Consider the following 15,647-nt stretch of genomic DNA (forward strand, 5'->3'; position numbering starts at 1 on the left):
CGTATCAATTAATTTACATCCAATATGTAATGTTGATTTATTTGCCAAATTTTAGGTGTAATTTGGCCGATAGAAGGTATGCCGAAGTTTCTTCGAGTCCTAGCTCAGTGTCTTCCACTGACAATGGCAACGACATCACTACGTGCAATGCTGACACGTGGCTGGTCCATGTCGGAATCGGATGTTTATTTCGGCTTCATCGCAACCATCGTCTGGATAGTCCTCTTCCTCACGATAAGCATAGTGGTACTGAGGCTCAAGCGCGGATAAGACTTGATCGTAGCATTTTCATATCGTTATTACCACGTGAAAGAGAGAAATCAAGCTAACGACACGTTGGTTCGACTCGAGCAACCACAGTCAGCCATCGCGTCGGTGGAAACTCGAAGCGAGGAAAGATCACTTCAACAGCTTCCTCGAGACGATCTCGTAGTACCCTCTGTGCGTGAATCTTCAGATATATGTGATGCTATTTGTGCGCTTGGTATCTTTTACGTGTGAATCAGGAACGAATGACTGTATATCTGATCCTTAGGGATTTCTTCTCTTTTATCCTCTCTTTTTATCCTTCTTTTTTTAATTCAACGTCTGTAATATAACATTTATTCGCACGACGATGCATTTTACTATGGATATCCACAAGTATTCATCGTCTCGTTTAAATTCACCTATTAAGAGAAAATATGCTGTACAGATTGCTTGGCGATGAATGAGACGATCTTTACTTAAATCCAATACAATGTGCCCTGGTATTTGTCGTAAATTTGTTGTAAGTGGTTAAGTTAACAAATAGCAAATTAGATATAGGACAGTTTTACTTGCCCATGACTTAAATGTATGTTTTATTTATCTTCTGACGTCAAGAGGAATTGTGTAGTTAAACGGGAAACGGAGAAAGCGTTTCTCTAAGCGTGGAATGGAAATACGTTTCGTATATCACGAGAGGAATATATGAAATAATGTATAAAAGCAAACTTTGACCGAGATAATTACCGGATGGATATATATATAATTAGAATAATTAATATGCGCTAGTGTGCTTAGTGGTTCTAAGATACGAAATATGTACCATATTGTAGAATGTAAATTATAGCAATTATATTTTATACTTTATCGATCTTCTTGATTATTCGTGTTTTAGAGAAACGGTTACTTTGAATAAAATTATTCTGCAAGGAATACATAGGAAGCATGTTTTAGAACAAAAGAACAGAAGCACTGTATATTTCCGTTTTCCGTTCTCTATTTTCTGTTTAAAAATCATTTACAAAAAAAATAAAAAATATCTCAAGATGTCTATCACGTAGTTCTTTATTAACCATCTGAACAATTGCATGTGCAATCCCTCGTTATTGCAAATTAGTCTCAATCTAGTTACTTAATCAACGTCAATTTGTATTTTTCTTGCTCGGCGAACCATTCTCCGTTCTCTATAACCGTACGCTTCCAATACTCTGAAATGTAATTAAACTGGCACAATTATCATTCACCTTATCTACCTACATACGAAGACCTTATCAAATAAAAGTATACCACTTAGTTCCTTCACTGTTCCATTCATACCGCCATATTCCTTTGGCAACATATTCACTGGCAAAGTTTCGTATAACTTTAATTTATCACGTGCATGAACATGTACTCTTTGTTTCAACTTTGTAGTCATAAAGCTTCTGAAAACGTTTAAGACTGTATTTATGAATTTGTGAGTATTGATAAAATCCAACGAGTAAATTCTAACAGGATAGCAGCCCTGCCATGCGTGAACTAGATTTTTAATAACACTCGGTGGTAATTGAAATACATGCTCATATGTAATTCCACTTATATCCAAGATAGCCGTTATACCGTGAATCGTTACGGATTCGTGGTCTCGTAAAGCTAGATCCAAAATCATTAACGATGCCTGAAAAAAGAAAAGTTATTTTATTGTTTCACAAAATAAATTAATTTTGGATTTCGTTCCTGTATACAAAGCAAAAATTTCGTTCGCGATTATACCTACGAATTTAGCAAAATTATCAAATGCAACTATTTCGTTATTTCATTTGCAAGCTGCAATTCCGCTCTACGATCACTAATATTCAATACTTTTATACCTTCAACATGTCTGACATTTTGTGTCTATTAGGAGAATGTGCTGCAGCACGTATTATCACAACCATTCTGCCCTCGTTATCTAATTTTCTTAAAGGCAAAAACACCCTGAAAAATTAAGCTTAAAAAGGAACAATTTTTCTTACATACAAAGTGCATTTTTTAATTATATTATGGAAATCGCACGTTAAACATGTACGTGTAAAAAATATTGCAAAGAAACGATTTTAGAAGTACATACATATTACATTGTTAGTAATGTTTGAAGTAAGTATGGCTGACATGCAGAATTGAAACTGAAACAATAGTCGATTTATCATACTGTTACGATTTATCATACTCAGATAAGGTATCAACATCGGCATTATACCCAACCTCGAGCTTACGAAAAGATACTCACAATTTATAGCGCTAAATGTGACCAAAAAGGCTAGAGATATCGATAACATAAATATTAAGCATTGTTTTCACTATATTTAATTTTTAGAAATAGCAATATTCAAGAAAGTCGAGACGCTATTGAAATATATTAATTTCCTAGATATTATTTAAAAGTATGTAAAAATCATTAATGAAGATATATAAAAATATATTTAAATATTTTTATAGACATTACCCCAAATCAAAGAGTTCTTGCAACTCTGGTAGAAATGGATCCCTGTTGTTATACCATTCTGGAAGATTCGCCCTCTGCTTATAATAATTCCATAATTTAGATTTTGTCTTCTCGATATTAAATTTGCATGCCCTCAAGAAACGTAGAATGAAAAAATCATCTATGAAAATATAAAATGCATATTTCCTTAATAGCAAAGTAATAAAAAGAAAGAGAAGTTAATGGTGAATGTTTAAAACGAATGGTGAATACCAGTAGGTGCGTGTAAATCTTCATTCTCCGTTATCCATTGCCTTATTTCAGCAATTTTAATTGGTCTGATTTCGTCTGTTTCATTCAAATTAGCCGCCATATACGCTTTCTCCTCCGTAGATAGTTGACAAGTATATTCATTTAACGTCGACATAATATTACATCAATTATTTGTCATTCGCCAGTAAAGACACCAAGAATTAGATTTTGTTTAATACTCTTTTTCGCATTTAAACAAACATCTTCAATATTAACATATATGTCACAAATAGAAGCAAGAGAGAACAAATATCGCAAATGCGCGATCTGCCGACATCGAACGTCGGTAGAGATCTAAACGATCTATAGCGCAAGTACAAAATAAATTGGAGACATCTATCGGAGTGTTTGCGATATCTGCACGTACGATTGAAAATATGTTTGTGCACTGAATCACTGATTATTGACCATTGGCCAAGGACAGGATAAATTGACATCACAGACGAAGCAAACTCGTCTGTGCCAGTAACACAGATAAGATTCGGTATGTACCATACTGAATCGGTAACATTGCATTTGACACGAAAATGGTGAAGTGAAAATAGTAATGATAATGGAGATTCATGAGACACGAAAAAGCATTATATATCACGCCTATTTTGCAACTCATCTGTAACAGAACTTTGCTTGTTGACTCAGTCCTAATAAATTTTTAAATACATTCTAAATGTCTAAAATATATACTAATCAAAATGAAGAACGTAATTTACGTTCTAATCAAAATGTATTTATTTTTGACACATCGAACTGATATAAATGTAAATGTTTTTCATGTGTATACATATACTGACATCACGTCACGAATTTTAATTATTTTTGTTTTCCCCGTTATTCTGAACCATACGCGGTTGCACCATAGTTTCCACAAGAAATATTTCTTTCTATATTACAAAAAAATTATTTTTAACAATCATAAAGTTCGATTAGCACCTATGGTAGTAGCACAGATGAAATTGTAATAGTTTAACCATACCTCGGTAATCTTAAGTAAAAGCTGCTGCAGTTGGTTGTATTTCTTTTCAAAGCTCTTGATTGGTTGTTTTTTTTCAGAATTATTCTGGAATTCTACGAGCGTCTTGTTTCGTTCCAAAAACTTTTCAACTCTTTGATAATAATCTTTCAAAAGGATCTTCAACTTCGAATATATCGAAAACAAAATATTTATGAGAGATCCATCCATTATTAACATGCGCAAAATTAACATTTCCATATTAGCGAGAATATTCCTTCGATATGCAATACTATCAAAATTGTGAAAATATTCTTCGAAGACTACAAAATCTTCGTCATTTTCATATCCTCCCATCTCTATGTCCAAATATTCCATTTCATCGGCATCTTCTATATCTTCATCATCATTATCATCCAGAACGTCACTATCGTACACTATCAAATCCTCCATATTCTCCTTTAATTGTGTCTTATACTAAATTTAAGAAGTATTCAAGGATTATTTAATAACTAGAGTATAACTAGAATAACTGCGAATATTTTTATGAATATAATTAAAAATTCATGTTTTCATGAATGGAATTAAAAAAATGGAATTTAGTTAAAGAATGGCTTATTCATTTTATTATATTATTCTTATCTTATTTATAGTAAATATTATAACAGATACCATCTTTTATATTTTTTAATCTTCTACAAATGTACAAAAATTCGCAATTCATTAATACTATTAATACATTTTATTTCAAAGGACATCATAAACCAGTAACACGAATGCACGTTATTTTATATCTTAAACTTACTCGAGAGTAGCGATCTATAACGAATAGCATCTTCTTGTATTCGCACGAATGTCTTTTCAAACATACGTGCAATTCTTCCATTGTAAAGATATATCCTTTTCCTTCCTTTAATAATCTCTCAAGAAATGTTTCCTTACGTAATAACTACAGACACGCAAATTGATTTTCGATGTAGAAGAATCGATAGAAAAAGATTTTATATAGGGTATCCTAGTAATAATCATGATACAATCGACAAACGATACTGCATGGCAAAATAAGTAGAAAATATAGAATAAAATTTGTTTATGTGGCACTTCATTTTCATTAAAATCGAATTTGAAAATTTATTTATAATAGTGTATAATATTCGCTTGTAGCATATGTAAATTTGGTTAATTAATTACTGGATACTAGTAAACAATTAACAAAAGATTATTCTATTATGCAGAAACAAGTAAGAAATGTAGAATAAAATTTTTCCATCTAAGATATCGTTTTTAAAAAACTACATTTGAACAGGTTTAGTTAAGAATACATAAATTAAATAATATCATAGTGATACATAATATTATTATATTATAACTTAAGTTATCATCTGAGCTAATTATCATTGCATGATAGATTGTACGCACGCAAATTACAATAATGAAAAAAGAAGTTAAGAATTTATCTGGTACACGTGTACTTGATAAATTTTCAAAGTTGATTTTGATTTGATTTTTTCAAATTCTCACACCTCACACAGAATAACCTCATGTCGATTATTTATTCTTGTCCAACGAAGAACAGGTCAAATCCGAGTATACTTGATAAATTTTCAAATTCGATTTTCTTAAAAACGGTGGGCCGTGAAGATAACTTATCCTATATTTCCGACGTGTTTTCCACATAAAATTACTCTCTCGCCTATTATACCATGATATACTGTGACAGTCTGTATATAGCGTACTTACTACCTTTTTACTTGTCATTCTAACAAGTAAGATATGGCAACTTTCGTTAATATTCTTAGACACCAGCGCTAAGTGCACACAGTTTTTATCCTAGAGTCAAATATTTTATAAAACTAAACAAAACCCAAATTCCATTGTAAGCTTTTTAAATTACACTTGAACTGAAAGTAACTTAAACATATACAAAACAAGATTTCGATTTTCTCAGAATGTTTCATACACTATTCACAACTGAAACAATTGACAGCTAACAAAATCTATCTTCGTCTGCTGTCGAACGGTTAACTGAATTTCTGTTTACAATTTTGTAACGTGACATTAACAGTCGGATAAGACGATTTGGCCAACAACGGTCCACGAATATGAAGATCAAACCGATGTTAGTAAAGTGTCTTAGTTCCTTTTCCTATTACTCGTAAGTTAATCCTCTAAACATAGTAAATTTTTCTGTTGTATAGAAATTGGTTAATTTATATGATCAGATTAATCTTAGAATTTATAATCTTAAGAAACATTGTGATGCCTAGTGATTATATGTACATAACAACGTGTAATCAATTGTATTTGAATAGAAATGTATCGAAACGGTTAATATACACGTGATTATTAAGTTTTAGACTATGTACTGAATTGATTATGATAGTTTTAATTGATATAATCTGTATATAAAAAATAAAACTTATAGATCAAGTCGAAGACAAATAGATATTAAATTGATTTTAGTAGTACTTGTTAAATTATGCGTAATGTGCCATTAAAGTAAATGATTATAAATTACCTTCTGTACGGAAAATTTCCTAATATGGTGTAATTTTCACAATATCGATGAAAATCTGATGATTACCGTAAACAGTGACTTTTAACCGACAAAAATGAGTTTGTTCCTGTCGGTATGTATCACTGACGTAGTTCAATATGATATCGATAGATGGTATTCGTTCATTTTGGCGGTAAATTACCGCTTTCGTTTTAAATTCGAAGTAAAGTTTAAATTTACTAAAAAAATGCGTTTATTGATTTATTAAATATTAGTACTTATTGCTAAGAAGATAATATTTTTGTTAGCTACAGATTAGTACTAGTGCACGTCCCTTTATTGTCAAGTCGTGCTTTCTTCCTTTTCTCTGTTTCCTAATATGGAAGTTTAAAAAATTTATAAAATATTCAAAAAGATAAATTTTTGAAAATAATAACAATATTAATTACAAAATATTTGAATTTAGAATGAAAAATTTACCTCTGTTTTACGCAATATTTCTCGTTGAAACTTGTTAAACTTGCGCCGAATCATATCGAACGATTTTTTCTCAGATTTTAGTAATGCTTTCATCGATTTATCAGTATAATGCAATAAATAGGCATTTCTTTCACTATAGTCTCGAAAACCGGATTCCAATTTCGATTTCATTTCAAGATGTTGATTGGATAACGTGACAATTTCACGACGAGCTTGATCGACTTCTTCTTCTAAATTGATTAACACTTTTTGATAACACGAAATATCTCGCTCGATCGTTCTTTCGATTTCATATATTGTTTTGATCTCCTCTGGACTTTCTAATTTCATTATCTGTCGAATTTGCTGATGTTTGCTAAGTTTATCACGTGCATCGTCTAAATTTCTCTTTGCCTAACGAATAATTTCGAAGAATTAACCATTTCAAATCTTTGGAGAAAATTTGTTTAAACATTGATAGTAAACTGCAATATACCTGGAAATATTTATCAACCATGTTTGTAAATCTTTGTCGAACAACGGCAAGAGTCCTTTCGTTTCTGTCAAATATTTCCTTCATTTTTGCATATTTTAGTTCCTCTTTTAAGAAAGAGTCAAATAAACGTCGAACCTTTTTTCAATATATGTAAATTAGTGACAGATTCAAATGGTTCGAAGAAATGTAGTATAATAAAGTCTAACCGTCATAATATTCTCGCTATTAATTTTCAGAATTTGTTTAGACATTGCTGAATGTTTGTATTCCAGACTTTTGTCGGGAGAGAGTACATCTGCGTAGGGGCCTAAAGTCACGCCTATCGCTATTCAACGTTAAATTTTAGTTTTCTTATGAATATTCTTTAAAATTATATTATCCGAGTAAGTGTTGGCTTACTAGATTTATCTAAACTACCAACTCTTTCTTCTAACTTTTTCGTATCTTCTTCAGTTTTAAAATCTTCTGCGGAACTCCTAACTCGTTTCCGTTTACTGACTTCATCTTCGGATAATTCAATTTCCTGTAAGTATTTCAATATACATATCACGGATGAGCTATAAAAAAAAATTTATTAATAGACTACGGATTTGAAATTTGAAAAAGTGTGAAGATGAGCACATCATGTTTTTGTGTGTTTGTCGTGTCGTGTGTTTTCATTTTTTTAGTTATATTTAAAAACTATAAATTGTTGCATAAATATTCGCAATCTCATTAATCTCATAATCAAACCTTAAGTAGACTTTCTGCTGAGGTAGCTTCCGCTATACTTTTCACTAAACCCTCGTACATCTCCTTTAACTTGTCAACTTCAACTTCCTTGACGCTTAATCTAACAATTCAATCATTTAGAAATCGAACCGAAAATTATCCCATAGATAACACAGATCATGCAACCTGTTATATAGATCCTTGATATTCTTTAGCAATACTTGAGCCTGAGACACACTAAACAACGTAAAATCCGAAATCTTGCCGTTTAAAAATAGAAGAATACTCCGATTGATCTGTTCCATCCGGGCCTTCGAGATATTCATGAATGCTTCTTGATGCAGAAGCATATCGTTCAACATCAGTTCCTTCTTCAACGCATTAACGTCCTCTCGGAGCCTATGCACTATCAAATCTGATCGATGTTTAATATCTTCTTTTATCCTGACCGGTTTTAATCTTGCAATTTTAGCAGTGAATTTTAAAGTCGACAATGTGATGTCAAGATCTTCTCTTGTGATCCGAATGTGAGATATCAACCTATTTTAATTACATTATATACCGCGGCTTGAAATTTATGATACAAATGAAATTTTCATTACCGAATTATGGAAGAGACCAAAAGAGTATTTCCCAAAATCTTCAGCAAATTACTGGAGCGTATTACGTTAACGACGGATGATCTTGATCTTCCTACATACGAAAAGAATTGCTCGAGCTCAGTCTTCATTAAATTCGCCACACCTATATCCACGGCCGGTTTCCCACAATTATTTCTTCCCACTGTTCCTGTGCCAGCTGCTTCCACGATATGTACCTAACGTTTTAATTAAATTCCTAATTAATCATTAAAGACTATCGTCAGATTAAAAGTTTACGTCGTCGACGTCGAAAATTTTATCTCAATACTACAGGATAATTGGATTCGATCGAACTTATTGATATCTAAAATGAAAAAATGCAAATGCAGTGAAATTTCATCGATAATATCGCGATTTCCTTCTACAAATGACTTTCGAAGCTTAAAGCGAGATTAACGAGCAAACGCTTCAAGTTCTACGATTCTCAATGCCTCAATTCGTAAAGTTTGTAGACGGATCACGAATCGAACAATTACTTTGGCCGTGGTTACAATGCCCCAGGATGTAATTAGGCTCGTGTTAGACACGTGAAAGGTAATGACAGACGTGGCTAAATGAGACGCCGGATAAGCCGATTCTTTCGCAATCGATCTTCTGACTTCCCCTTCGAAAATTCTCTTCAAACCTTCTTTTTCGTTATCCATGCACACCACGGAGATATCCTGGAATTTTTCTCACTAAAATTCTATCGGACGTCTCGTCGCATTTTTTCGTAAAATATTTTATAACACCTTGAAGGGTTCTCGATCGTTTATCTTGACTTTATTGTTATCCGTGTCAGAGACCAGTAAATCTCTCGCCTCTTTCCCGTACAACTCGACAAAGCTGACACGGTACTCTATCTTGCTGACTTCCGTTCTGTTCGCTTTTTCAGCGAACATTCGGGACAGAAGTCGAGTGACCAGGCCTCTGTGCTGAGAAAACGAATGTCATCACTGTGTTTGCACAATTGATGAACTCATAGCAAAAACGATCCTCGTCTAGATTTCTCTTCTTCGGGAAAGAGAAAGAATATTCTAGGATCTTTAATTTCTTTCTTTTAAATTCGTCATATTTAAAATTACGTAAAAAGTCATGAACTTTGAGAAGAATTGTTTTTGTTAAGAGCTCCTTAAAATCGAAAATACAAAATATTCGACATAATCGTACTTCCCAATTGTTTCTCAGACCGCTCATGGTGAAACTCTTTCCTGAACCACTTTGTCCGTAGCCCATCAAAATACAGCTCACTCCGTCTAAAATTCTGAAATTGCGGTTCTTCGACTATATATTATATATACTTCCTATTTATAATCGATACCGTTTAAGACTTCCGTTGTTTGAAAAATTATTAACTCGATGATCTATAACGGAAGTCTCGAACAGCACTAACCAGAAGGTAACACAGTGACTCGTGAAAGTGTTGGAACACTAACAGAAACATTATTTTAACGTATCATGTATCTTATATGTCAATCAAATTCGAAGATGGTATCCCACTGGGGGTAGCCATCCATATGTTATATTACTATATCACTAAGCTATAATATTTTACCAAATGTCCTACTGGACAAATTGTAAAATGTAAATAAATAAATAAAAAAAAAATGTATCTTATATAAAAGACTTTTATGACACGTATACATGATACGACTATCATGATCATCAAACTAGTAATTTATATGCAATTTCATACTTTTTTTTAAAAGATAATTACAAAAATGGTGTTTAAGTAGAAGGTTGTTTTGCTTATTAAATATGTCGGAGATGAAAGAACATCGGGATTTCCCGTCCGGAATATTGGAAAATACCCCAATACTCTAGTCCAGACTTTTACTATAGCTGCACTTAAGTAATAAAAATAAGAAATAGTTTTAATGTTCCAATCTGACTTTATGACGATGGGTTTGGGCTCGAAGTGACATAGCGGGTCACTAGACGTAGCCACGGTCACGGGAGGGACGTGTAACTGACAGAGGTATGAAATGATTATACGGCTCTCCTTGAAAACAAAGTGCATTTTCGCGAGGAGAGACGTCAACGGGAGTCGTAAATTCCCGTTACGATTATAGCAATCGACACCACGAGTTGATCGATCCCCTGATTTCGGTTAAGATAATAGGGGTGATTCAGTTAGTATAACACTGTGATTCACAGAATTATAAGTTTTTATTTCCAACAGTCAATTTACACTGTTGAGTAGATATAATTCCTAGATGACAACTTGTCGCCCGAAGGTAAGATAGATATGCACGCTAGAGCAAGGCTCTTATAATTTAACTTCGTATGTAGCACTAGAGGACACTTAATAGAGGAAGTGAGTGTTCGTGCTTAGACTTAGACGTCAGGCGTTAGATTTGTACTTAGTTGTTGACTTTTCTAGCGGTGTAGAAGAATTAAAGTTGAGTAACGATGCTGTGTCGGAGGAAAGCTAGCGATGGGTGTGTCTATCGCACGGGACCATCGGATTTGATCATGACATTTTTGATCAGGAAGTGAGGGCAGTATACATTGCTTCTGATTGAATAAACGAGGGTTGGTGGATTAGGAAGGTCTTGGCCGCCCTCGATAGAAAGTTGGTAGTAGGAAGCATCCAAACCTGCCCCCAGGTCACCATCAACAATGCAACAGTTCCTAGTAGGGACTCAGTCCGATACCTGGACATGACCCTGGACAGGAGACTAACGTGGAAGAAACACATCTCAGATAAAACGAAGCAACTAAGGGACAAACTAAAAAAACTCTATTGGCTCACGGGCCGACGCTCCAAACTAAACATACAGAATAAAATTACCCTCTACAAGACCGTAATAAAACCTGTCTGGACCTACGGAATCCAACTATGGGGAACAGCAAGTAACTCCAACATCGAAATACTACAACGCTTCCAATCGAAAACGCTAAGATCCTTAATAGACGCACCTTGGTATGTTACCAACGAAACCATCCATCGCGACCTCAAGATACCCACAGTCAAAGAGGAAATAGCAAAATATAGCGACAGATATAGCAAAAGAGTCAACAAACACCGAAACCCCCTAATCACTGGACTACTTGACACGACGGACCAGATTCGCAGGCTGAAGAGGCACTACCCGCTAGACCTAAACGCTAGATTCATTTAGTTATCCAAATTAAGCATATGCACTTACTTATAATACTTATAAATTATACCTATCTATAATAAGTATTAACTTATTGTAAATAAACAGCCATGTCACTGCGCCACGCCAGAAAAATTACTGAAAATTCTCAACGCGAGAATTGATTGTAATTTCAACAAATAAATAAAAAAAAAAAAAAAGTAGGAAGCATCGTACGTGAGAAAAACTAACTTTCCCTTGTCAAACCGTAGTAGACCGTAGTCTTTAGAAATGATTCGCAAGAAGATATTTCTTGGGTCTGAAGGACCTTAGCTAGCAAATTACTGGGATTTACGATGGGCCCTTAAGACTATTGAGGGTACGTAAGCGGACATCTGGTGTCCGGCTGGCCCGCAGTGTATGGCCTGGTCTAGGTATACGGTCGCTCGACGTAACGCAAAGGTTGACCCGAGAAGTGGGGACAGGAGTATATAAGGGCAGTTTCTTTTGGACTACGGGGGAGTTAGTTTCTTAGTTGGACGAATTGCTGATTGAGTGAGTTATCGAGAAGTTACCCGAATCGAGTATTACGTTGATACTTGTCCTCCCGTGGACCATGGATTTGTCATCGAACCTGAATTCGTTGTTACCATCATCTCGACCATCCTATCGCCATTACTCATAGCCTCTTGTAGTGCCCTCATTTGTACCGATAAACATTAGCTACATCCGCGACGGTAAAGTAAGTAAAATTCATCGAACGCCCCATAATGCCAACTTGACTCCGGCAAATATTATAAGGATTTTACCTTTTATGCGTTTTTGTGAAACACACGTAATATATTCACGAAATGATTCTATGATAAGTGTCTAAATACTAAAAAGTGTCGATTTCTACATAGTGGAAGCATCAACTGGTGGATCAAGTCATCCAGGTGAGTCCATTTTACTCCGATTTTGGAGCCGAGTGTTCACTAATTAAAGAATCCGTAGTCTTGAGATTTTCTGGGAAAAGAACGATTGATATAGTCGTAATGCGAGGAATGAGAAATATTTGTACATCTCAACTTTTGTCCGTTGCCGGTGTTAGTGGTTTTACATTAGAAATAAATTCGTCATGTCCTCACTGATAGTTATTTTAAAATATGATATCGCGATTGATCGTGAAATTTTAAGGCAAGGTTTTGACATAATATTACACAAAATAGCCTCGCTATGTGTAAGACAAATAATTCTGAATATTCTAATTTCTTCCTTGCTACAATTCTTTTTAAAATCGTCAAAGCGTTTGCCACAGAGATCCCCAGAGGTAGTCGCATGCCAGGTCTTCTGTGCCATTTGATCCTTTTTCTGGTTGTGGTGACATAAGAAACCATTTGGTAGGAGTGATCTGTACCACACTTTTCTTCATTGTATTCAACAGCGGCTGGTGATTTTAATGTTGCGAGCAAACGAAACGAGAGATCATTCTTGAGATTTCTTTGAAAACACGTATGGCAGCCAACGTGTCATTCGTACGTTGTTGTTTATTTGGACGATGTTCTAATCATTGCCTACTCCATGGATCAAGCTCTAGAAACATTGTACACCGTATTAAATATTCTCGTAAATGCCGAATTTTCTTCTAATTTTTCTAAATGCTCTTTTCCAAACACGTCGGTACTCTATTTGGGACATGTAATTCATAACGGAAAAGCCCGCCCCAATCCAGGTAAAATACAAACCTTGAGTCCTTTACCTGAACCAACGACCGTCACACAGCATAGACAGTTCATAGGTTTAGCCTTTTATTTTCGAAAATTCGTCCCTAAATCTTCGCAGGTAATGAAACCCTTGTACGCACTTATTTCCGATAATAAAAACATAACTTGGACGGATAGGCATGAAAAAAATAAGGCAAAAGGTAATTTCCGTCCAGACCGACGCGCCGGTGTTAATGGTATTTGACCCGACCTATCCGATAGAACTTCATACAGACGCTAGTTCGGATGGATATGAGGCTATTTTAATGCATAAGACGGAAGAAAAAAATAGAGTAATAGAATATTACAGTATAAGGACTAGCCCTGCGGAATCTAAGTATCATTCATGTGGACTGAAGACGGTAGCAGTTGTTAAACGCTGCTAAACATTTTCGCCACTAATTACATGAAAGAGAATTTCTTGTTGTCACTGGTTGCAATTCCTTGAAGGCATCTAATAATAAGGTGAAACTTACTTACTTACAAACTTTTAATTTTGACATTGTGTATCGAGAAGGTAAACGAATGGCTTACGTAGATTTCTTTCCGCGGAATCCCATAGACATTGATCATAATATAATTAACGAAGTCAAGGAAAAGAAATTAATCTGACTGAAATCTCAGAAGCTGGGCTTTTAACAGAATAACGTCGGGATCCACAAATTTCAGAAATCGTCACTAAATTGCAAAATGATGAGCTCGCGGAAGATGTCGCAGATGCGTATGAATTACGATCTGGTACCCTTTATCGTAAAATACAAAGAAAAGGCAGGACTCTCTCCTTGCCCATCGTCCCAAGAGATTTTATGTGGTCCGTTATTAACCATGCGCAACAGTCAATTATGCACTTAGGTTGGGAAACTGTACAAGTATTATTGGTTCGAAGGAATGGCGAAATATGTTCGTAAATTCGTTGAAAACTGTCATGCTTGTCGAGTTTCGAAGGCTAGTTTAGGTAAAATACCAGCTGAACTACATCCTATTCCTAAGGCCAGCATACCATACCTTGGCATACAGTTCACGTGGACCTAACGGGCAAACTAAGCAGTAAAAGTGACTCGAAATAATATATCATTGTTTTCTTTAGTAAGTTGCGTAAGGACGAATTGCTGATTGAGTTATCGAGAAATTACCCGAATCGAGTATTACGTTGATACTTGTCCTCCCGTGGACCATGGATTTGTCATCGAACCTGAATTCGTTGTTACCATCATCTCGACCATCCTATCGCCATTACTCATAGCCTCTTGTAGTGCCCCCATTTGTACCGATAAATATTAGTTGTATCCGCGACGGTAAAGTAAGTAAAGGTTCATCGAACTCCCCAAAATGTCAACTTGACTCCGACAAATATTATAAGGATTTTACCTTTTATGCGTTTTTATGAAACACACGTAATATATTCACAAAATGATTCTATGATAAGTGTCTAAATACTTTCATGAGCCGCTGTACATCTTTCTTTACTTTGGCGCGAGGTCTTCGGTTGTAACATGGTAAACCTCTTCTTGCGAAGAGTCACAAAATATTCCATCTGTTTGAAAGCACCAGTAAGTTGGTTTCTTCGAAACGGCTATTCTATTTGGTTGCATTTCTTGTAGACACCGTACGTAGACCTTCTGCATCGAGTCAGGAAGAAATTGTTCCTTTCTAATATCCAATTATCGAAGAGAATAGTCATATCTCAGGTGGAAGAGAAATTTCATTACCTTGCGTCCCATGTCGATTCTCACGCACGATTTACACGGTCTCTCAACTGGAAGAATTCTGATGAAAATCTTCATGTTTTTCTCGTTAACATTCGCATCATCGTAATCCGTCATACTCAAGAGAAAGCTATTCGTTTGAGGCTATTGCGTTACGATTATTTTGTTGATGGTGCGAAGTTATGAATGATTAAAGGCTTTCTTCTGGACATTCATTTTTTCGGGGAATTTCTATTTTTTTTTTTTTTTGTTGCCGTAACATTTTGTAGAGTCGATTGGTGTATCCCTAACGAATGGAGGGTAATTGATGACATATTGTGACAGATACTTAAAAAAAAAAACCCCCGATAATAACATATGCTTGTGTAATTTTAGTTTCGTGG

At 34.7% G+C, this 15,647-nt stretch overlaps 4 protein-coding genes across 7 annotated transcripts in view; 1 reads left to right on the forward strand and 3 right to left on the reverse strand.

Moving 5' to 3' along the window:
• The window catches only part of LOC117240189 (ABC transporter G family member 20), a 50,947-nt gene extending 49,650 nt beyond the window's left edge, over positions 1–1,297 (forward strand). For all 4 annotated transcript variants that reach the window (XM_033506134.1, XM_033506135.1, XM_033506132.1 and 1 more), the window contains one exon: positions 56–1,297. In XM_033506134.1, coding sequence (XP_033362025.1) covers positions 56–270 — 215 coding nt within the window. In that variant the 3' untranslated portion in view covers positions 271–1,297. The remainder of the gene's footprint in view (positions 1–55) is intronic.
• Positions 1,288–3,385, reverse strand: LOC117240198 (retinol-binding protein pinta-like). The gene is made up of 5 exons (XM_033506151.1): positions 2,963–3,385; positions 2,711–2,870; positions 2,097–2,202; positions 1,534–1,903; positions 1,288–1,454 (listed from the first exon to the last, which is right to left on the reverse strand). Exons 1-5 carry the CDS (start codon positions 3,114–3,116, stop codon positions 1,375–1,377), a joined length of 870 nt encoding a protein of 289 aa, XP_033362042.1. The 5' UTR covers positions 3,117–3,385; the 3' UTR covers positions 1,288–1,374.
• A 367-nt stretch (positions 3,386–3,752) lies between these two features.
• LOC117240168 lies at positions 3,753–5,708 on the reverse strand. Its single transcript, XM_033506067.1, has 4 exons — positions 5,691–5,708; positions 4,756–4,899; positions 3,975–4,427; positions 3,753–3,882 (listed from the first exon to the last, which is right to left on the reverse strand). The coding sequence occupies exons 1-4, from the start codon at positions 5,706–5,708 to the stop codon at positions 3,808–3,810; spliced, it is 690 nt and encodes a 229-aa protein (XP_033361958.1). The 3' UTR covers positions 3,753–3,807.
• LOC117240208 (kinesin-like protein KIF9) lies at positions 5,623–15,613 on the reverse strand. Its single transcript, XM_033506168.1, has 14 exons — positions 15,268–15,613; positions 15,026–15,177; positions 9,904–9,997; positions 9,486–9,668; positions 9,231–9,416; positions 8,716–8,930; positions 8,300–8,653; positions 8,135–8,234; positions 7,802–7,925; positions 7,609–7,727; positions 7,403–7,537; positions 6,928–7,320; positions 6,469–6,821; positions 5,623–5,780 (listed from the first exon to the last, which is right to left on the reverse strand). Exons 1-13 carry the CDS (start codon positions 15,379–15,381, stop codon positions 6,756–6,758), a joined length of 2,235 nt encoding a protein of 744 aa, XP_033362059.1. The 5' UTR covers positions 15,382–15,613; the 3' UTR covers positions 5,623–5,780; positions 6,469–6,755.
• Between the last annotated feature and the right edge of the window lie 34 nt (positions 15,614–15,647).

Source organism: Bombus vosnesenskii, unplaced genomic scaffold (genome assembly GCF_011952255.1).
Source record: "Bombus vosnesenskii isolate JDL3184/JDL3185 unplaced genomic scaffold, Bvos_JDL3184-5_v1.1 scf7180000014579, whole genome shotgun sequence".
Taxonomy (NCBI): domain Eukaryota; kingdom Metazoa; phylum Arthropoda; class Insecta; order Hymenoptera; family Apidae; genus Bombus; species Bombus vosnesenskii.